Genomic DNA, 23,735 nt, shown 5'->3' with positions numbered 1-23,735 from the left:
TCCCATGTCTCAGAAACAGGCGGTCATAAACCTCAGTCCAAGCTGACACCATCTTCACAGCAGCGGTTCTCTGTACTGAGCATGAGCTACAGTACAGTAGATATAGCAGTGGTTCGCAAAAATTAAGACGTTTGCCCGGGGCCCAAACTAGTGAAAATATCCGATCTACATGCTCACAACGTGGCGCGAAGCGACACGTTGTGAGCTTGTAGATCACTACTTCTTAAAGGAGCATTGGGTGATTTGGAAAGATTGGAAAGAATTACTGGAAAGATCTTTGAATAATTGATGAAAATCTTAGCTTTTTTTTGTTTTGTTATATTGAAATAATATGAACAACTAAATGCAGGAAACAAAAAAAACATAGGGACTCATAAAAATGCGTCCGGGAGACCCAGTGTTTCGGAAGCAATTGTCCTTCCTCTTAACTGCAGAGGAAACGGCAGCGAGGCTGGACCACGAGAGAGAGAGAGACAGAGAGACAGAGAGAGACAGAGAGAGAGACAGAGAGAGACAGAGACAGAGAGAGAGACAGAGACAGAGACAGAGACAGAGAGAGACAGAGACAGAGAGAGAGACAGAGACAGAGACAGAGACAGAGAGAGACAGAGAGAGAGGGAGAGGGAGAGGGAGACAGAGAGAGACAGAGACAGAGAGAGAGACAGAGACAGAGACAGAGACAGAGACAGAGACAGAGACAGAGACAGAGAGAGACAGAGACAGAGAGAGAGACAGAGACAGAGACAGAGAGAGACAGAGAGAGAGGGAGACAGAGACAGAGACAGAGACAGAGACAGAGACAGAGACAGAGACAGAGACAGAGACAGAGACAGAGACAGAGACAGAGAGAGAGAGAGAGAGCACAGAGCAGTAAATATCACTGTCGCTCAGAGCGGGGCCACATTAATCACTCCTAATGTCTCGTCTGTTCACGGAGAATAGTGGAGTCCATGTCTGAGCTAACATTTATGTCATTCAGGAAGTCAGTCTCATTCATCCTGACCTCATTTAACAAGACTAAGGAGGAGAGCTGAGCAGTCCAGTCCAGTCCACTGCAGTGAGGAGGAGGGATGAGACTGGGATCACCCAACATTACAGGACCAGCGGACAGTGGTGGAAAAGGTTTTACCTAAAGTAAAAGTGTCAAGACTAATCTGTTACAAGCAAAAGCCCGGAATTCAAAATGTACTCGAGTAAAAGTACAAAAGGATCGGCATCAAAATGTACTTAAAAGCAGCAAAAGTATAGAACGTACCCGTTATGCAAGAATGTCCCGTTTCACAAGTTTTCAAATGTTTACAAATGTAGGAAAATCCTTAGAAAACAGCAGATCTACAAGCTTACAATGTGTTGCAATGCGTTCTGAGCTTGTATGCATGTATGCATGCACAGTATGCATGTATGCATGTATGTATGTATGTACGTATGCTTGTATGCATGTACAGTATGCATGTATGCATGTATTTATGTACAGTATATACAGTAGGGCTGAAGTGGGTAATGTATGTTTTATAATAATCAATTTAAATCTACACGTAACAGATAACTTTCAAATAATTGTAGTGGAGTAAGTACAATATTTGGATAGTAGAACTAGAAGTAAACGTAGCGGAAAGTAAATCTACCAACGCCAATGATGACCAACGGTGGAGAAAGGACTCAGTACTCGAGTACACCTGGTCAGATATTACTCAACTGCAAGTGAATAATGCTCCGTCAAATATGTACTAGAGTTAACATTACTGGAGTATTAACACAAAAGTAGATATTACAAAGTATATTTTCATTTGAATATGCTGTATTCAATGTATTTGCATTGCTGTATTATATACAACTAGCCCTTACCCGTTGTGAGATATTTGCCCCCCCCGCGGGGGGTACTGCGCCCAATTCACTAATAAATTCATTATTAATCATTAATGTGTCAAATCGAAAAAAGGGCTCCGTTAAGAACTCCATATGCATATGGTCAATGCCTGTGGGAGCGATTGGTGCAGGCAATTAGGAGATAAGTGTTTGTTTCTGACATTCAGACATTGTTATAATTATAGTATGATGTTAATATTTTCCACAAACAAAAACACTGAAATATTTCCAAGAACTTTTCAAAACACAAATAGTATCTCATGAAGCTGAAGGGTAGTCAACGGAAGAGAGGAGGCTCCCTGTGTTGTGAAAAGGGAGACGCATCTACTCCTCTCTGCTTTTCACAATGCTACTGACGCATCACTCCTCTCTGCTTTTCACAATGCTACTGACGCAAAACAGAACAGAGATAGCATGACCTTGAAGTTAGCCTCTATGCCCTCTCATCACAGAAGTGCTGCAGTGCATTCCTTTACTTTTTATATTATACTTTATTGAAAATAACCCCCAAGGATCTATACTAGGCTGCATACTTTCCCCCCCCCCAACCTCTACTCCAAATGTCTTGGTATTTTCACCGAATGTTTGCCACGAGTGAATAATTGTAGAAATTGATTTATTTCATCATCTCTCTAGAGACTCTCTAGAGACTCTCTACTGCGCTTTTTTTTTACCGACAGACTGAAGTTGGATTTCAAGTGTTCAAAGCGCTCGGCAAAGGGAAAGAGTGATTTAATTTATTTTAGTGAAACTGCACTGTGTGCTTCAAAGACTTTTTTTTTCTTCTCTCCAGCTAGAGCCGAAAGCTGCACTTCTCCTGAACATGTGTTAAGTGCTGCTGGTTAAGTGTGGGCTGGGCGCACAGTGAGATGTCTGATAGATCAATATATCAGTGATGTTATCAAATGAGAGAGCTATCACTCCCCTGCAGACCGACAGATTGGGAGATGTAGAAACAACATGAATAGAAAAAATGTAAAAACACCTACTATATTTAATGGTATTCAAATTATTGCACCAATATGGTGTGGTGCATTGCAACTACAACACCGGTAGGGATGCACCGATCCGATACTCGTATCGGAGATCGGCGCCGATCCAGGCTAAAATTCTAGATCGGGTATCGGATTGGTGGCCGATCCATTATCCGATCCGATCCGATAATTATGTGTAATTACAGTATGAAAACAACTCTACCTCCTCTGTGACACAGCAGTGTAGTATTGACAGTATAACATGTGGAATGCAGCCAGGCTAGCCTGCGCACACATTAACCTGGTCTAATTGTTGCACAGTTATTTAATAAATAATTCAGTGCATTTATATCTGTGTTTGTTACATTTTGTTTTACAAAGTTGGGAAAGTAATGTTTAAGTCAAGCCTTGATGTTGCCTTACACAAAATAATGATTCCAGACTCCACACAGTGAGGCATACAGCTTAATAGGTTATTACGTTTCTTTGTGGGGGTATCGGATCGGTACTCTGTATCGGCAGATACTGGACCCCCATGTATCGAAATCGGTATCGAATGCCAAAAAGCCGGATCGGTGCATCCCTAAACACCGGTAGATATTATTTCTTCTCTTTAACTCACTAAAATCAGTAGTTCTCGCACTTTCAAGTGGTTTCAAACATGTTAAAAAATAGCAGATGTACAAGCTTGCATCGCGCCACGAGCTTGTACTGTACATTTGTACAATATTTGAATAGCCAAGGCAAAAATCTATAAAGGTTCAAGGTTGTACTTTGTTACATCTTGTGTAGAGGACCGGTACATAAGAGTAAAACGTATTCCAACCAGGGAATCCTGGGAATCCAGGGAGAGCAACTTGGACACTCAGGCATGAAGGAAGCATGAGTTCAAGTCCGTTGCTCTCCCCTTGTCCCCCATATATGGGGACTAGGTTGGTGGAGGGTGTGTAGAGCCCAGGATCACATTATTAGATGATTGACACAGGGGTGAAAAATGGGTTACAAAATCGTGGGATAAAAAAAAAAAAATTTAAAGAGTAAAACTTATTTAAAATGACTTATGCTTTCCTGGTTTCAATGGGTTTACTTTAAAAAGGAACAATCTGTAACTGTCATGTCATTCCCGGGACTACAAAACAAGGTTCTCCTCTTCATGAGTGCCGAATGACAGAAAACCGGTTTGGGTGGAAGATATATGGCGTTTTGAGCATCATGAAATACCACTGACCAACCAGTAGTGGTCCTCCCTGACCACAGGTTGGACATGTCTCAATAGAACAGCAGGTAGACCAACTAACTACAACCAGTAGTATCAACATACAGATTGGACAATATAATGTCTTATTGATGCAAAAAAAAAGTGATGGATTGCTTCAACTATTCTCATGGTGTACAGATGTGGATTTCAGCTGGCCAGGGCCACCGTTGTCTGTTTATTTTCCCTCGCAAGCTGCTGTTCTGTTCAAGGACCTGCCTGCCTCTGTAAACACAGGGCTAAATGTGCCTGGCATTGTCCTGCCCTGCTCTCATGATGAACCCCCGTGTGGAAATGGACTGTGCAATGCCAAGGCTGCCTGACAGGGACGTCTGGAATAAAGGAATTGTGATATTAACCCATTTTAGGGCGGGAACCCCTTTTGGTGTTATGCATTATGTCATGCTTTAGCTATTGAAAAATAGCAGATCTACAAGCTCATAGCGCGCCACCGAGTGGCACGCTACGAGCTTGTAGGTCTGCTATTTTTGAAAAATCGAAGAACGACTGACATAGAGACATAGATTTTTCAGAAAACTGTCAGGATGTAGAAGCCATTTTTAGAATCTGATCTCGGTTAAATACAAATAGCAGTAGACAGGGCCCAGCACATGGATTCTTACCCACTTTCAACCGGGCTTGCCTATGGGCATTTCATTTCAGGCAAAATTCTTAAATTATTGAAAAACCCTAAAAGCTACAGCTCTGTGAGTTAAGCTTACAACGAGGCTGCAATGCACTGCATTGATGTAGATTTATTTTCCAGTAAGTATAAACAAGGGCTTAATTAAAATGAACGCCCTTGAGATGCATAAATAATAAATATGCAACCTGACGTGCTGGCCCGTCAGTCTGTCTGTTGCCGAGGAAGCCATTTGAATATCATACAAAACAAACACCTCTTGTGCCTTGGAATTTGCCGTATTTTCTTTATATATATTTTTTTCTTCGTCACTCAATTGTGCACGATTACTGGAGTCCCCCCCCCCGGTCTTGTAAATGTTTGATGCTGCTGGAGTTGCTGCGAGCGCCTCTGCATGCCGAGCAGATACATACATCCTCTGGGTCACATGGTCCGGTGGTATGGCACTGTGAGCGGATGTGATAAACCTGGGGGGGGGGGGGTGGAGGTGGACGCAGTGCACTGAGGAACTGTCGGGACACTATAAATAGCCACCTGAGTCACCGCCGCCGCCAAGTTAACGGTGGCACTTTTACACAGAAAACGCATCCATCTCCTCTCCGCCTCGGTGTTATGTATAATTAAATGCCTTCGCGTCCTGAGGGTGGGGGGGGACGGGACATATGGAGACTCGCCTTCATTTGACTTGTAAGCTTAAGTAACAAGCTCGCAGACGCGTTTGCAGAGCAAAAGTCAGGGTTGTTATGGAGCAGGCGTGAGTCGGGTGAGGAGGGGGTTTTTGGAGCAGGAGCGAGTCGGGTGAGGAGGGTTTTTTTGGAGCAGGAGCGAGTCGGGTGAGGAGGGGGTTTTTGGAGCAGGAGCGAGTCGGGTGGGGCGGGGGTTTGGACTTTAGAGTGTGGGGTTGGGGAATGATGAGCCTGTCTTACGGAGGGCGATGATGGAGGGCCTCTTACTGTCCTACACACAGACCGGGCAGTGGACGACGACAGCAGCCTGGGGAGGCCATTTCTAGGGTGTCGGCGGTTTATTAATAGTGGGCGAGTTGAGGCAGCGTGTCGCATGTGATGAGGTGTCGCTGGTGTTCCATCTTCCACATGGTACACACGGCCATCGTGAGGCAGCGGGTCAGGTTTCTGCGTGTTGCTCTGCTAAATGTGCTCCGTTAGCCACGCCAGGAGCTACTGATGCAGGTATTACTACCTCCATGAAGGTATATATATATATATATATATCAACATGATTTCAGATCAATCACAGACAAAAATAGCAGACCTACAAGCGATATGAGCTTGTAGATCTGCTATTTTTAAATAGCTAAAGAACGACATGATGCTGACACCAAAATGGGTTCCCGTTCAGAATGGGTTAAGCATACTAGTACTGTCTGTACTTGGACAGGACCTCAGTGCAGAGTTAAGAAATGTTTATGATACAGTACTGTATATGCTTGGAAAGTGCCTCAGTACTTTCTTTTGTCATTAGTACTCATATTTGTAATCATGTTATTGTCATGTTGCACGCACACGCGCGCACATGTGCACACGTGCACAGTCGCACACACACACGTACGTACGCCAATCTTCTTCATGTGAATACATTGTAGCCCCAACTCTGTAACAGGTTTGCCTGGTGTTATGATTGATAACTGTTTTACACATGCAAGAGCATTGAACTTTTCAGTGTTCATATTTGTTTACTTGTTTTGTGTCTTACTGTATCACGGGTTGTTCACATTCCGACTAATAAAAGTATTCAATCAATCAAAAACACGCACGCACGCACGCACGCACACGGACAGAAAGTGTGAAGTGTGAAGCCTCAGCCGACTACAGATGTGATGAAGGGCAGCTTGGTTAGTGAATCATCCTCATTCATGTGGAAGCTGATATAATAGGAGACAGGAGCTGAGGATACTGTACTGCAGCCTCTCAACACTACACTGTACCCTGATATAATAGGAGACAGGGGCTGAGGATACTGTACTGCAGCCTCTCAACACTACACTGTACCCTGATATAATAGGAGACAGGAGCTGAGGATACTGTACTGCAGTCTCTCAACACTACACTGTACCCTGATATAATAGGAGACAGGAGCTGAGGATACTGTACTGCAGCCTCTCAACGCTACACTACCCTGATATAATAGGAGACAGGAGCTGAGGATACTGTACTGCAGTCTCTCAACACTACACTGTACCCTGATATAATAGGAGACAGGAGCTGAGGATACTGTACTGCAGCCTCTCAACGCTACACTGTACCCTGATATAATAGGAGACAGGAGCTGAGGATACTGTACTGCAGTCTCTCACCACTACACTGTACCCTGATATAATAGGAGACAGGGGCTGAGGATACTGTACTGCAGTCTCTCAACACTACACTGTACCCTGATATAATAGGAGACAGGAGCTGAGGATACTGTACTGCAGTCTCTCAACACTACACTGTACCCTGATATAATAGGAGACAGGGGCTGAGGATACTGTACTGCAGTCTCTCAACACTACACTGTACCCTGATATAATAGGAGACAGGAGCTGAGGATACTGTACTGCAGCCTCTCAACACTACACTGTACCCTGATGCACGAAGGATGCCATTCATCGATAATGAAACACCTTACAGGTGTGAATTGTGTATGTGCGTCTCTACACTCTCTCTCTCTCTCTCTCTCTCGTGTTTATACGCATCAATTTGGGGGTCCGTGATGCCGTGACAAATATATAAAGTTTGAGAACCACTGCCTTTATGTACGCCAAAACACAAGATGGTGGGAAGTGATGCTGGCAGCAGAGTGAATAGAGAGAGCGAGAGAGCGATATAGAGAGAGAGAGAGAGAGAGAGAGAGAGAGAGAGAGAGACCACCATCTGCCCAGCATGGAGCCGTTCCCAGACGAGCACAGCAGAGGGAGAGGAGAGCACGCAGGAGGTCTGCCAGGAATGGCCACGCTTCAGGTTGCATTTCAAGGGCAGGGAGTTATAAAATCTACTAGGGCTGCAGTGCAACTATGGATTATTTCAGATTATTTCCATAGTGATTGGTTGTACAATCGTTTAATGTTTCGCTGAATCGAATAATGTGTATTTTTAGTTGTATTAAATCAATAACAAAAATTATACAGATGATATCAACAAAGCGATACACGTATGTGTTATTTTAAACTTTGTCGCACAATGGTGTCACGCTAAAAAAACTTGTTGAATGGCTATTTTCGCTTTCTCCACACCCAAACTTTATTATTTTTAATCAAATTGATTGATCAGAAGCTTGATCACAGCAACGTCACAGAACTTTCTACGGATCCTTCTTCTAAATGTTTGCCTCCAAGTCTGCTCCTTTAGTGAAACCAAACACCTCAGTAGCAATAAGCTAAGATCAGATATGTTGGGAATCACCTATAGAGCTTTCATCAGCCTTCATCTCGGTCCTAACGCCATCTATCGGCTCCCGGAATAAACTCAAGACCCGTTTTTATAATAAGTTTTGTCTAACTTAATTTCTTGCAGGATTGCATGTGCACTTCTGATAAGTTTATACAATGCCACCTCATATGAGTTGAGGAGCAGGTGCACGGTGTAACTTTGAATTGAGTTTACGTTACCCGTTTCACAGTGTGGACGTCTGAGGCTAAAGAATGAGCCATCTGACAGGTCCAAACACAAAATCAATACTCAATTATCTCAAACTGTGACACCGAAACCTTTTCTCATTGAATTTGCACATTTACTTTACACAGAATGTTGTAGTTTAAAGTGCCCTGCATTGTGTCTTTACAAGGACTGGATAACGCGGGTTTTTTCCCAGCACACCTTTGTTCTTCCAAAAGATCCATATATTTGAGTGCTATGATCAACACCATTAACCCATTTTGGGCGGGTACCCCTTTTGGTGTTAGCATTATGTTATGCATTATGTTATGCAAATAGCAGATCTACAAGCTCATAGCGCGCCACCGAGTGGCGCGCTACAAGCTTGTAGGTCTGCTATTTTTGAAAAATCGAAGAGTGACTGACATAGAAACATAGCTTTTTCAGAAAAATGCCAGGATGTAGAAGACATTTTTAGGATCTGATCTCAGGTCCAAATGGGATAATGCTGTGCTGGCAGTGCACTCTGCGAGTGAGGGGGAAAAGGGGGGCCTGCGACGGGTAGCGAGCTCCGCGTGCCAGGAGGAGCGACTGGCATCCGATGCCAGCTCTCCCCACTGTGTCCTTGACCATGAGAATATTTCCAATCCAAAGTCGTTGCCTGAGAAATGTCCCCGTCTCCCTCTGCTAGGTGAACATCCGTGGGTGGGTGCGGGGGTGTATGGGGGGGGGGTTACAGTACACACAGCATAGGCATGGGGGGGACGGGGTGGGACCAGTGGACCACACACTGAGACTGAGGCAGCCAGGAGAAGGGGGGGGGGGGGGGGTATACACAGATTAAACAAACTATGCAGACAGCCGCATCAATTACAGCCGCTCAAACTATCCATTCACTAGGCTGCCTCCGTTGCAAATGATGAGCCAATTACAGCCCAGGCAAGTGGGGCCTTGTGAAAGGCGAAGGGAGAGAGAGGGTGGCTTATTGAAGAGGGTGTTTGCAGCGAAGAAATACTAAAGGCTGGGGGAAGTGGAGCAGACACACACACACACACACACACAATGCTTAAGCAGCTCACATTTCTGGAGGAAGAATCGCGGCCAGGGAAGGCTTTTTGTGCAGAGATAATTACACCAATGGGAACCAGCGTGGAAAATCAATGGAGGAGGCAGGAAAATAATGCATTGTTTTCGGGCATGCCTCAAATCAAGGCCACTGGTCTCCGGAAAAAGTTAAAAGATTCGTCCTTCGTCCTTTTTTTAACACATAAAAGGTGTTTGTCTCTATATTAGGATGCATATCTCTGCTGTCGGGAAGAAACCACAACTTCAAAAAATAAAATCAGGAAATGAAAAATATAAAATGTTCAGGAAATTAAGAAAACCTTACATTTTGAAAACAAAGCAATGCTGCCTCCTCAAAGTTGGTGTTGTGACTTTATATATTGTCAATTACTTGCAAATATATATATATATATATATATATATATATATATATATGAGGGGGAGAGGTGGTGGAGTTAGTTGCTTTAGCAGACAGTTTGAGGGTCCAAAGGATTTTCGAAACACACAGATGTTAGTAGGCCTGACATCGATTCGAGTTAGAATCGCGATTCTAATGCCGTCCGATTCAGAATCGATTCTCATTTTCCAAAAATCGATTTTTATTATTATTATTATTATTATTTTATTTTTCTTGCACAAATGTACCTGTGCATGCAATGCATTATGGCCTGGGTTTCTGCATAGTGCATTTACTACCAGCTAAGCTAAGCCTGCCAATTGTATTTATTTTACACCTGTTTTAATACGAATGTATTGTTCTGGTATTGAGTGAGAAGAGATTTTGTAACTTTTGTACTGGTTCAAATTTGTGCAAGCTAAAGCTAAAGCTAAAGCTTTTTACTAAATGTACTCTGCTTTCATGCCAGAAGACTGGAGTAGATCATGCTAAAATTATATTTAATTGTTTTTAATAAGAATAAAAAAACTGCTTTAGAATCGGAAAAAAATCTTTTTTGAATCGAGAATCGGAAAAATCGAAAAGATCGTTTTTGAATCGAATCGTCACCCCAAGAATCGGAATCGAATCGTGGGACACCTAAAGATTCGCAGCCCTAGATGTTAGGGTGTTCAATGGCACTGATTTATGCAAAAAATAAATAATCAAACACCTCAAAAATGGAGTTAGGAGGTTTCCTCCCGACAGCAACGATATACTGTAGCGGTGTAGCCTATACAGTAGTACTGGTTCCCTTGAAACAACTGATACAGTATAAACAAGCCTCCTTTTCTGTGTGTGTGTGTGTGTGTGTGTGTGTGTGTGTGTGTGTGTGTGTGTGTGTGTGTGTGGTTGTGTGTGGTTGTGCGTGCGTGCGTGCGACAACTCCAAGACAGAGACACCCAGACACAAACACAAACAACTCTCACATATCCCACACCCTGTCAGTGCAGCTCAGACATCATGCTGTGCTGTGGATGCAGAGAACCTCAAGCACGACTTCAAAACATCCCCCAGGAGCAAAGACACCGTCTACACGTCTAGAAATAAAATACCCAGGTGAAGGTTTAAGCATGTGCTTCATGCTGCAGTCTGTACGAATGTATAAGAAAACAGACCAGAGAGACAGTAAACGCCTTTGACAATGAAGGGACAATTTACGTCATAATGTGTCATTTACGTCATTGTCTCGTTATCGTTAATGGTGTCTAATGTTTGTGTTTGCACCGTTTGTTTTACATCACCAAATCAACATGAGTTAGACTTTAATAGCGCCCCCTCCCCCACTTCACACGAGTGTAATTATTATATATATATCACTGTGCAGCCTCTGGAGGAGAAATAAGTCAGGAGAAGTGAATTATCTCCTGCTGCATCGATGTTCATTGGCCAGGTTTTGAATGCACTTTTGGAATTATTTCACCTACAATGATCGACATGCCCAAAATAAAGGATTATTATTTGAATATTTTCTTAAATTAAGCCATTTTGGACGGGAACCCCTTTTGGTGTTTTAAAGCATTATGTTATACTTTAACTATTGAAAAATACAAGCTCATACTACAAGTTCATAGCGCGCCACCGAGTGGCGCGCTATGAACTTGTAGGTATGCTATTTTTTTTTTATTGTGAAAATGTGCCTCAAATCTTTGAATATATATTCTTTCAGAATTTCAGTTTTTAACTCAAATCTTTGCTTCTGGAGGGTCCCTGGAACTACATATTTTGAGATGGGGGTCGGCGGCATATTACATATAATTTTTGGGGACCTTGACATGAAATATTGAGAACCACTGATATAGAAACATGAGGTTTTTCAGAAAAAATACATTTTAAAATGACATTTTTTTAATTTCGACGTCAGGCCTAAATGGGTTAAATTAGCGATGCACAGTATTATATTGTATTTGTTTTGCACCGTTGTTCATCTTCATTTCCATGGCGATGCGTCAGTTCCTGTGACACATTCCTGAGGGGTACAATGTGTCTTCGCCCCCTCACAGCCCAGTGGGTAAATGTCAGTGCCTTCAGGCCGCCCCGTGGCAGGTGGGTCTGCTCCCCCGAGCAAGGCGCTACGGAGCATGCTCAGTCCGTCTCGCTGCAACGCCAAGTATAAATGATCCCGTACCGCCCGGCTTTCGACTCCGGAGGTATTTAGATAACGTCTCGGGTTTGTTGCTCACGCTCTGCGCTGAAAACGGCCCGGCTCAAATCGTTGCTTTATCAATGACACGCTGACATTATTGACGACTCGGCCAAAAGTCAAACTGAAAAGCTATATGAAGGGAGTAGATGCATACTGTAAATACTTCCAAAAGGCCAATGTGATCTCAGTATATCGAATAGAGCAACCAAACTAGAGTTACAGTAAGTCACAGCTGGCTAATAGCTTCCTTGACTGACATGATAAAAAGTACAGGAAAACAGACAGACAGATAGCCAGGTCGACTAGCATCTGTGGCTAGCGTTCACACCACTTACAGGAATGCTCATCTTAAAAAGTGTGGCAGTCGAGTCTTCTTTTGAACGGGTGGCGGTGTGAAGGCGGCGGATATGGCGGATATGGGTACTAGTTAGGCTAGCTAGATAGCAGGCTGGATGCGTATATGCCTCTCCCTGGAATGGGCCCGCTGCTCAGAATAGCCGGTGGCAGATGCCTTCCTCCCCTCTGTGTGTTATTTGGAGTCCAAGGGCAATGGAATCCTGCCTCGCAGGGCACAGAGGTGGAGCGTTGCTTTGCTTCAGGACAGAGGGAAGGAGTGGAGGAGGAGGGGACGGGGACGGGGGGGAGGGGAGGAGGTGCGAGCTGGACAAACGCATCAGCTGCCAAGCCCATGGTTTTGGCATGGAGGCAGGCTGCTTGCATTGTATTAACCATGTACGATTGATATCGGGCCAAAAAGAACAGGTTGAGGAGGCAGCGTGGGATGAGGCCACCAGGTTGTGCAGGAATGATGAAAACCATTCAAGTTAAATCAGCCAGCGCTTATACGCTATATATCTTTATATATCTATCTATCTTATACACTATATATCTTTGGACTTGAAGGTGAGTCAGCCGTCAGCTGCTGAAGCCATTCCACGGAGGGGCGTGTGTGTGAGTGTGTGTGTGCGAGTGTGTGCGCCCGCGTGTGTGTGCGCCTGCAGTGGGTGAGGCAGTTAAGATCACAAGTTCAGCCTGTCGGATCATCATGCTCAGTCTGTAAAAGTGTACGCTGTGTCATTGCTGCGCTGCAGGAAGTCAAGTCAAAAGCCTCCAGGCCCGTTAAAGGCTCTTTAACAGGGCCCGCTTGGCAGGACGGGCTGATTGACTGCTTATGGACCTCTGGACTGACATGCTAATGTGTTGGGGAGGGTGAGGGACAATGTCAGAAAGGAGGAGGAGGGGTGAGGAGGAGGGGTGGGGGGTGGGGGGGAAACAAAGTCTGAAAAGTTTTAACGAGACGTGAACAAAGCCCTCCAATGATTTTCTTGTCAAGGACAGGACATGCATGCCACCAGCCGTCAGAGTCCCACTTCACAACACTGACTTGCACTTTATTGCATCAGGGTGACAGAATAATAGAGGAGAACACTTCAAAGACAGTCACAAGACAATAAGACATGGTCTTGTCCTGTCCTGTGTGCCTTGAGAGAGTTGGGTGTGCGGGCCCCGCTGCATACATCTGGAGGCCAAAGGCAGCAGGAAAGTGGCTTTTAGAAGCCCAGGGAAGATTGCTGCTGGTGGAGCAGCAGACTATAAGGAATGCCCCCATTCCCTTACCTGGCTTGATCTGTAGAGAGCCACAGATTTAACACAGGGTGCTGCCTGGCCTTCCAGCCCCAAAGGCAGCTTATCTGAGGTGATATATATGCTGCAGGCTACTTGGAAGTTTTGTTTAAAAATGTTGAGAACTTATTCATTGTGCAGCCTGGAGGAGACTGAGCAGAATAAGTTACAGTAGGAGAAGTGCATTTATTCACTTTGCAGCAGTGATTGAGGCTCAAACCATTCGAAATAATTTTGAGGGACATAGACAATATGATATTAAATATTAAAAGCAGATTGAACCCATTCTGACCTGAGATCAGATTCTAAAAATGTCAGTCGTTCTTCGATTTTTCAAAAATAGCAGACCTACAAGCTCGTAGCGCGCCACTCGGTGGCGCGCTATGAGCTTGTAGATCTGCTATTTTTCAATAGCTAAAGCACGACATGATGCTGACACCAAAATGGGTGCCCGGTCAGAATGGGTTAAAATGCATATTATTTGCGCTTTAAAGCACAATTCATAAAAGAAACCTTGAACGATTACTATTGCAATTTATTTTGGGTCACCCCCTTTTTTTTAAGCTTAGATTGACTGCGGCCTACAGGCTGCAAGAGTTTTGTTTTTTTCATCAGTCAAGTGTTTATATTTTGAATTGACTGGATCTGCTGTTTCTACAGCAACAGGGGGAGTCAACAGAACAACATCAAAAAGCTTCAGGTTTCAAATTGAGAATACTGTTATGCTGCTAGTGCTTTCCAAACATGACGAGCAGCCAGACATGAAGCTGCACCTCTGGGTCACCGTCATGCATAAAGAAGGAGCCAGATATGCCGAGAGGAAATTGAACTTTTGGCACTTGAAAAGAAACTCCTAGAATTTGAAATGGGCAACTATTGGGAGTCGAGAAGTTGTTTATAGAAATACGAGCAGACTGGTTGACGCACAAGCAGAGACGGCAATCAAACACCCAGCCTGCTTTTAGCAGCATCAGATCGTCATGTCATACATATCACCCTGTCTGTCATTCACACTGCCAGGTGCATACTGCCTCAGTTGACGTGCAACCCCTTCATATGGGCCTATGCACAGAGACACAAAGAATACAAATTATATCAGCTATGAAACTGAACAACCTAAGCCAAAATATTAGAAACGTGACACCGATACCAAACTGTAAAACCGAGGTAAGACTGAGCAATGAAAGCAGAGTGAGCGATGTGGATATAACTGTAACTGTAAAGGACAGGGCTGTGTTGCACCTTCTCAAGCCTAACGTGAGCAATTACAGAACTAAATCCTTTTTCATAAGCACAACTACTGGCTTAACAAGCAACACACAACTCATGAACCAACAAAATGCGTCTCACTTCCATCATAGTGATTTCAAATAAAACATGTCCAGTAATTCAACACCTGTGACAATACACATACTGTATATAGACCCCCCCCCCCCATGGCTGTGTGTTGGCTGTATGAATATGTGGTGCCCAACGGAGAGAAACACAAATGATATGAACAAACAAGAAGTGGGTACCAGAGTTTGCTAAGGAAAGGGCCGAGCAGCAAATGTCTCTTGCTGACAGGCGTTTATATGCACACATAGCTGCACTGAGCAGCTCCAGATCACCTTACTGAGGCAGCGAGGCGGGGACCGGCGTGGGGGGGGAGGGAGGGGGGGGGGAGGGAGGGGGGGGGGGGGGGGAGGTTGCTGCATGGGGGAAAGTAATACCACCCTCGCTGTTAATGTCCTGGTGCTCCACATGGCTGTGTTCTGCTCTATACGACACAACAGCTGGATGCCCGTTCTGGCTCGGGGGAAATCGGGTGGTTTCTCTTGGCACCGTTTAATTGGGAATGTTAACACAGGTTCAGAGCTATTTTTAATCAGTAGAGCACATGAGGGTGGGGGGGGGGGGGGTATATCTCACTAGAGGATGTCTCAAGATATAAAGAGCGTGAGAGAGAGAGATTTCCTCAGACGTTGGGCCTCGTGTCTGGTTGCCAAATGGGACCGCTCGTTCAGCAACGGGCACTGCAGTGCAACAGAGAGCGTCTGCTAAATGCCTAAATTGTAATTGTAAATTGTAACAGGACAGAAAATGGCAAGGGGCTTATTAAATGCACTGTAATTAGCGGTCTTAACGCCGGGAAGAACAAAAAAAAATGTAACGTCTTAACGAGGATGTGACGCAACTGCGGACGCGTGGAGTATGGGAAGAATGCGTGTGCACAGCTCCGTGGATCGTGTGGAATGAGTTCCTTCTGAAGCGACGGCTAGGGTCCAGCAGACTTAAGCAGCACTATAGTCCCCCGAGGGGGCCCTGAGACATCCCAGCTATGCCATTCAGAGGAGACCCAGCTGCCAGGACCACCACACTACCCACGTGGCGCGTCGCGACACCATCAGGAGTAACAGCCTCAGAAATGGGCCGCGTGGGATCTTCAGGTTGAGTTGTGACCGCGGCTGTGAAACGGTCCAAATGCACGTTTTCATTACAGATAGTCTATTAAGGAATGTGTGGGAGGTGCTGGTGGTGGAGGAGTGCTCTGCAACGTTTCAATCTCCAGTGAGAGATCGCTGCGGTGGAACACGATCATCCGTCTTCAAGCATCACAGCTGCTGGCATGCTAATAGGCAATTTTAACGCCTGTGCTCGCAGGGATTAAAACTGATGCCTGGCCACTGTAGCATAATCCCCCAAAATGTGGCTTTCTTTTTCTCCCAAATACAGTCAACCCAAATACTGCGGCTGTTTTCTCTTGTTCCAGTGCCCCACTTCATGGTTAGGACCTTTAGGTCCCAGGTAGCCCGGAAGCCATTTGAACATTTCAAATTCAGTTCACGACATGAACAAATCTGGGCCTTCGCAGATAACGATCTTTAAAATCTCAACCGCAAAAGGACATTTAAGCCGGGTGTGGCTGGAGTCACATTTCACGACAAAGCAGAACCCTTACAACCCTATTATAAAACTAAGGACTGAATTAAGTTGAGGCTGCAACTTGATTGTGCAATGCAGGTCAACAGGGGGACAAACTGTTCACATTCACAATCCTTTTCACACTACTGTGTTTATACTGAAATGCTGAGTCATGCTACACGCATCCTGGCCTTAGAATGGAGCTCGGGAGAGAACACAAAACAATACATTTCACCAGTTCACCAGTGTACACCAATTCTTTCAGAGTGTTTGCCTATTACGTGACATGCCTAAAATAGGGGACACTAGGGTTTATGTGTTGTAAACACTAAACACCGACAGCCTTGGGCTTTGATCACCACCACCTGGCTCGCTGGCCCACATTTGGGTCCTCAGTCCTCACCGCACCGTCGCGTAACAGAGGAGATATGTTACAGTTGTTAGACCATCCCATTGGACAGCTATTTAAACCATGGTGGCTGGCCACAATAGTGAATTATCTTGGCCACCAACCCCGTCCCACAATCCCCCCTCTGCTCAGCCTTTGAACTCGTGTCTGACACATAAACAGTGCTAATGAAGACTAAATTATCATGCTGATCCCTTTGTCTCCGTGCTACTTTGCTCAGTGGCTGGGCTTTGATGTGAGAGGAAGCAGCCAGAGAGAGGTGGAGGAGGTGGAGGGTGGGAGGACAGCCGTCATCACCCACCCAGCCGCCCGCCAGCCTGATTCCCGATTCCAGCAGCTTCAAGGCAGCCTTGCCCCTCCTCGCCTCCCCTGTGGAGGTCCTGCTACGTCTGAAACGTCGGCGGATCATATTTTAAAACCACCAGATTATTGTCCTGCCTCTCCTCCTCCTCCTCCTCCTCCTCCTCCTCCTCCACTGAGATTAAAGCTGTCATTACCAGTGCACAACGGCTGCTTCTTTAAAATGTCTTATTTAACCCATTTATGCCGATTTGTGACATTTTCACGATTAAAAAAAATATAGCAGATCTACAAGACGACAAATGGGTTAAGGTAAAATCTTGGTCGGCTGAATGCAGGCTTCCGCACTCAACACCCGGCTATAAAAAAACCCAGGAGCACTAGAGCCAGTGGGCTTTTCTGTTCATTGGGTCTCACTACATTCATGGCTCTGTTGAGGAACCCGACATTCAAATTCATGAGCAGGCTGGATCGCTCACTGAATAGACTCATTGGACAGATGACAGACCCAGGCCGTAGTTCTGTAAGGTACACTTCTACCATCAGAGGACACTGGCATGAGTGCCTCGCCTAGAGTAGTAACCTGTGGGGCTGGGTAAATGTACTGTATTTTTTATTTATTTGTATTCTCGTATATGTGATGTACTGTCTTACCTTGTGGGCCACGAGCCTGTAATAAAGTTTATATATATAAGGAGGCAATGAAACGTTTTCCAAAACTATAAAACGTTATATATAATGTAAAGTTAATATAACGTTAATAAGAGAACAACCTCATTTAATATGTAATCTAACTGGAATTCTTAAAAGCTCGTCGTTCAGCAAGGCTCAACTCATTAAAAAAGGAGGACATTGCAAACATTCAGTTTTGTATAAAGGTGAATTAACTTAAATAGCATCCCTATGGTCCCGGTGTGCTAAGCTACAGTCCAAGACAGCTGTCCAGCTATAATGTTGCATCACGTATACGTTCCCATTGCGTTGTCCTGAACTTGAGACCCTGATAATTGCTGATCAGATATTCAATATCCTTCCAAGGAGAGGAAAGACTACATTCCAATGAATGAGATTATAAACGTACAGCACAAGGCACCTCTCCATATCTTATAGGAACACAAAGCAATTCAAAGGAAAAAAGCCCCCTAGTACAACATTATGAGTAAGTGTGGGATATTTACACTGTGAATACTGTCTGCAACCAGACGGAATCCAATCTGTTTATTTCTCCAATCGGTAGATTGCCTCGAAAACCTCAACTAAAAATAGGCCTTTTGCCGGCGGCCTTTTTAAGGTCACAGCTTGGGGTCCCGTCTGAGGCAGCAGCAGGGAGACGCGTTTGGACCAACACAACATTTATATTCAACTAACTGGAGCACATCGGACAAAATAATGTGGTAAAATAACCAGAAATTACTATGTCGACGACAACTCATTTGAAACAAAGCATACTCTCTCCTCATGCCTTCGGCCTGGTGGAGACAATAAATCAACTTTAGATATCTGAAAATAAATGTGAAAAATAAATGTATTAACCACTCAAGACTTTTTTTAAACAGCATACTGTCTCCTAATATTAGTTTCAAACAATTCAATTCAAAGAATAAATAAAGCTAATTTCCAGGATATTTTATGTAAAGAGAACGGGGGGCTGTTGCTAACCTTCAGACCGGAGCATGACTGTGCTGCCGCACAGGTGTTGAATTAGGAATTTAATTAAAACTCAACAAAACAGTGACTTTTTTTTAAAGGGATATTTAAGATTCAGGCCTGAACGGAGGAGAAATGTCTTGAGGAAAGCAAACAAGGCTGCCGGTCAAAGAGGTCGTTGTTCTTTTTCACAACAGCCTCCTCCAATGTTATATATTTCTTTTACACTGCACTGGACCAAAGAAAACTGAACACTGAGCAGTTTTTGTAAAGATACCGAAAACAAAGTTAACTTAACTGGAACAACAATAAAAATAGCCGAGCAGGTATAGTGCTCTACGGGGGGGGGGGGGGCTGGCATCTTGATAAACTACCACTAATGTAGAGTTCAAAGTCACCACTGAAGAGCAAACTAACTAAGGCAACTAAGACCTAAGCTATGGTCCATAGAATAGATCTAAGCTATGGTCCATAGAATAACAGTGTTGCTTGTCGACGCCGTTGTGCGATGCTATATAATGCAATGAGGTGAATAGGTATAAGGGTAGGTAGGATGACATGGCAGCATTTTGACCCCGGACATTTCAGGTCATTTCTGTCGTCTCTCAATAAAAAAAAACCTAAAACCCAAGTCTGGGCCCTAAAGGGGGGGGGACTCACCCGCCTGCGACAGAATGGTAATCCCTGAGTAATGATGTTGATGCTGAATATCTTGAGCACTTTCTGGGGGGGAAAGACCTCCTTGGTCACATCCAAAGGGTCCCGAGAGCCGGCCCGGCTCTCCGGCAGAGCCTTCGGGGCCTTCTCCTCCTTGGGCATCTTTTTGCGGGCGCCGGCGGAGGCAAAGCGGGCTATGGGGCAATGCCGCAGCATCGCAAAGGGAGAAAAAAATTGAAGTGCACAGAGTCGCAGACTACTGGGTCATAGCCCTAAAGAGACGCGGGTCAGGTAATGTCAGGAGCTGACTGAGCTCTCTGGTTGAAATACGGTTCACTGGACGTGCAGTCCTGCTCTCATGACTTTCCACTCAGAACTCGCTGCCCCGCAGGCCTGCTCCTTTTAAAATATCTCCAGGGTGTGAGGTCACCGTTGTGCCCCTGCCAGCCAGAGCAGCAGCTGCAGTCAGGGGGCTTGATGAAGGGAAAGGGGAGGACAGACCCCGCCCATCTCGCCACTCACCCCACGCATGGAACCCTCCTCTCCCTTCTGCCAACTCAGACAACCACCGCCTCCGCCCGGCCCAGTCACTGTGGAATCTGCTCTCGTGACCCCGCGGGGCGTGGAATGTGTACCAACAGTCGTCCCGACAAGGCACATGTGTGTGCGCGGAGCCCCCAGAGCTTCCTCATCGCAGTCATTCTCAGACCCCCCCCCGAGCCCCCCCCCCCCACAACCCCAGCCCCCCACCCACAAACCCCCGGCTTCTGATACTCCCAACTTGCCAGAGAGGAATCAGCTGTTTAAACGCAGCAGCAGCAGCAGCGCAGAACCTCGGCGATGCCCTGAGTAACCATCTGTAATCATCTGTGCACAACGCACCACAGACAGACAAAACGGTATATTCTCATTTGGGTGACTAATGTTTTCTTTCGGCTTTTTAAGCGATGACTGGTCCAAGGATACCTTTCACCGTGTCCTCTATTCGAGGTGTGAAGGAATGCCAATACCGTTGTCTATGTGAGGGAAGTGGCTGAAGGATATTTCAGGATCCCATCACAGTATTAGTATGTGTGACACATTTCACTTCAACAAGGCTTCATTTGGACCGCTGTCAGGAAGTATGGTTGGTTTTTTCTCCCTTTTTTATAAACTGGAGTAAAGCGCAGGTCGACCTTTTCCCCATGTTGTTGGCTGTCAGTGTTTGACTCATCTAAAGAGGCCTAAACTATCAAGACACTTCTGACAGAAAGCATACAATGAACAACGGATTGGGAAAGTTTGCTCGATGTGGGTCTTTCAGAATAAAGTTAAAATGGACTTGAGTTGAAAACAAGGACATTAGACCTCGGTATAGAGTTAAAATGCACGCCACAAGGACATTAGACCTCGGTATAGAGTTAAAATGCCACAAGGACATTAGACCTCGGTATAGAGTTAAAATGCAAAGACATTAGACCTCGGTATAGAGTTAAAATGCAAAGACATTAGACCTCGGTATAGAGTTAAAATGCACGCCAAAAGGACATTAGACCTCGGTATAGAGTTAAAATGCCACAAGGACATTAGACCTCGGTATAGAGTTAAAATGCCACAAGGACATTAGACCTCAGTATAGAGTTAAAATGCAAAGACATTAGACCTCGGTATAGAGTTAAAATGCAAAGACATTAGACCTCGGTATAGAGTTAAAATGCCACAAGGACATTAGACCTCGGTAGAGTTAAAATGCCACAAGGACATTAGACCTCAGTATAGAGTTAAAATGCCACAAGGACATTAGACCTCGGTATAGAGTTAAAATGCAAAGACATTAGACCTCGGTAGAGTTAAAATGCCACAAGGACATTAGACCTCAGTATAGAGTTAAAATGCCACAAGGACATTAGACCTCGGTATAGAGTTAAAATGCCACAAGGACATTAGACCTCAGTATAGAGTTAAAATGCCACAAGGACATTAGACCTCGGTATAGAGTTAAAATGCCACAAGGACATTAGACCTCGGTATAGAGTTAAAATGTCACAACGACATTAGACCTCGGTATAGAGTTAAAATGCAAAGACATTAGACCTCGGTATAGAGTTAAAATGCAAAGACATTAGACCTCGGTATAGAGTTAAAATGCCACAAGGACATTAGACCTCGGTATAGAGTTAAAATGCAAAGACATTAGACCTCAGTATAGAGTTAAAATGCCACAAGGACATTAGACCTCGGTATAGAGTTAAAATGCAAAGACATTAGACCTCAGTATAGAGTTAAAATGCCACAAGGACATTAGACCTCGGTATAGAGTTAAAATGCCACAAGGACATTAGACCTCGGTATAGAGTTAAAATGCAAAGACATTAGACCTCGGTAGAGTTAAAATGCCACAAGGACATTAGACCTCGGTAGAGTTAAAATGCCACAAGGACATTAGACCTCAGTATAGAGTTAAAATGCCACAAGGACATTAGACCTCGGTATAGAGTTAAAATGCAAAGACATTAGACCTCGGTAGAGTTAAAATGCCACAAGGACATTAGACCTCAGTATAGAGTTAAAATGCCACAAGGACATTAGACCTCGGTATAGAGTTAAAATGCCACAAAGACATTAGACCTCGGTATAGAGTTAAAATGCAAAGACATTAGACCTCGGTAGAGTTAAAATGCCACAAGGACATTAGACCTCGGTAGAGTTAAAATGCCACAAGGACATTAGACCTCAGTATAGAGTTAAAATGCCACAAGGACATTAGACCTCGGTATAGAGTTAAAATGCAAAGACATTAGACCTCGGTAGAGTTAAAATGCCACAAGGACATTAGACCTCAGTATAGAGTTAAAATGCCACAAGGACATTAGACCTCGGTATAGAGTTAAAATGCCACAAGGACATTAGACCTCAGTATAGAGTTAAAATGTCACAACGACATTAGACCTCGGTATAGAGTTAAAATGCAAAGACATTAGACCTCGGTATAGAGTTAAAATGCAAAGACATTAGACCTCGGTATAGAGTTAAAATGCAAAGACATTAGACCTCGGTATAGAGTTAAAATGCCACAAGGACATTAGACCTCGGTATAGAGTTAAAATGCCACAAGGACATTAGACCTCAGTATAGAGTTAAAATGCCACAAGGACATTAGACCTCAGTATAGAGTTAAAATGCAAAGACATTAGACCTCAGTATAGAGTTAAAATGCCACAAGGACATTAGACCTCGGTATAGAGTTAAAATGCAAGGACATTAGACCTCAGTATAGAGTTAAAATGCCACAAGGACATTAGACCTCGGTATAGAGTTAAAATGCCACAAGGACATTAGACCTCGGTATAGAGTTAAAATGCCACAAGGACATTAGACCTCGGTATAGAGTTAAAATGCCACAAGGACATTAGACCTCGGTATAGAGTTAAAATGCCACAAGGACATAATACCTCGGTATAGCAGCCATTCAAAGTCAAAGAGACACAGGACAGAGCTATAAAGAACTGTAGATCATTTCAGCTCTGCAGGAAAACTTGTATCTACCCAACGACAATAAGGCATGCTCACTGTCTCGGTGTGCTGCCCTTTCGCAGGCATTAAACATTTAAACCAAAAAACAAAGCTGTCAGTCGTCTTGAACAAGTTAAGGCCCATTCTCTGGTTGTTGTTTTGCTTCTGAGGTGGGAAAAACTCAGGTCTAGGTACATTGGCTGGTAATCCAGTCTGGCAGTGTGGCGTGGGTTCGACTCCCGATCCCGACGGCCAAACTAATCGATTTGATTGATTATTAAAATACAAAAAGAATTGGTTGTTGTTAATGAAACCTGTTCAACAACTTTTCACACACGATATGCATCTACCGGTAATTTAATAAACAAATGACACCATACAGATTATTTTGACACCATGGCCTTTCCATTTTTCTTTTCTTTCCTAAAGTTCTGAATAAAAGGTCTATCTAATATGGACCAGGCCTGGCCAATGGGAGGGCACCAATAGAATAGCTCTGTCAAACACTATGTCGGATGTTAGGAACGAACCAATCAGTGATGAAGCACATTATCAGCTATAGAAAACTGCAGCAAAGACACTCCCCCCGCCCCCCTGCACCACCCCCAAACAGGGAGCCTTGCGCAGCATTCCACAAAGACCCAAGGTTAAATCTGCTTTACGTGTCTGACATTCCTACCAATTACCTTGGGCTGCTCATGTTCTAGCGTCCCGGGGCAGAGTGC

At 44.4% G+C, this 23,735-nt stretch overlaps 1 protein-coding gene across 2 annotated transcripts in view; it reads right to left on the bottom strand.

Moving 5' to 3' along the window:
* Positions 1-19,878, bottom strand: part of LOC310858604 (F-box/WD repeat-containing protein 7-like) — a 140,098-nt gene extending 120,220 nt beyond the window's left edge. For both annotated transcript variants that reach the window (XM_083764787.1, XM_083764786.1), the window contains exon 1: positions 19,522-19,878. In XM_083764787.1, the coding sequence (XP_083620913.1) occupies positions 19,522-19,734 (213 nt within the window). In that variant the 5' untranslated portion in view covers positions 19,735-19,878. The remainder of the gene's footprint in view (positions 1-19,521) is intronic.
* Positions 19,879-23,735: the final 3,857 nt, after the last annotated feature.

Source organism: Protomyctophum parallelum (assembly GCF_964188405.1).
Source record: "Protomyctophum parallelum genome assembly, chromosome: 5".
NCBI lineage: Eukaryota > Metazoa > Chordata > Actinopteri > Myctophiformes > Myctophidae > Protomyctophum > Protomyctophum parallelum.
Note: the sequence above shows the minus strand (reverse complement) of the source record. Positions and strands in the feature narration are given on the sequence as shown.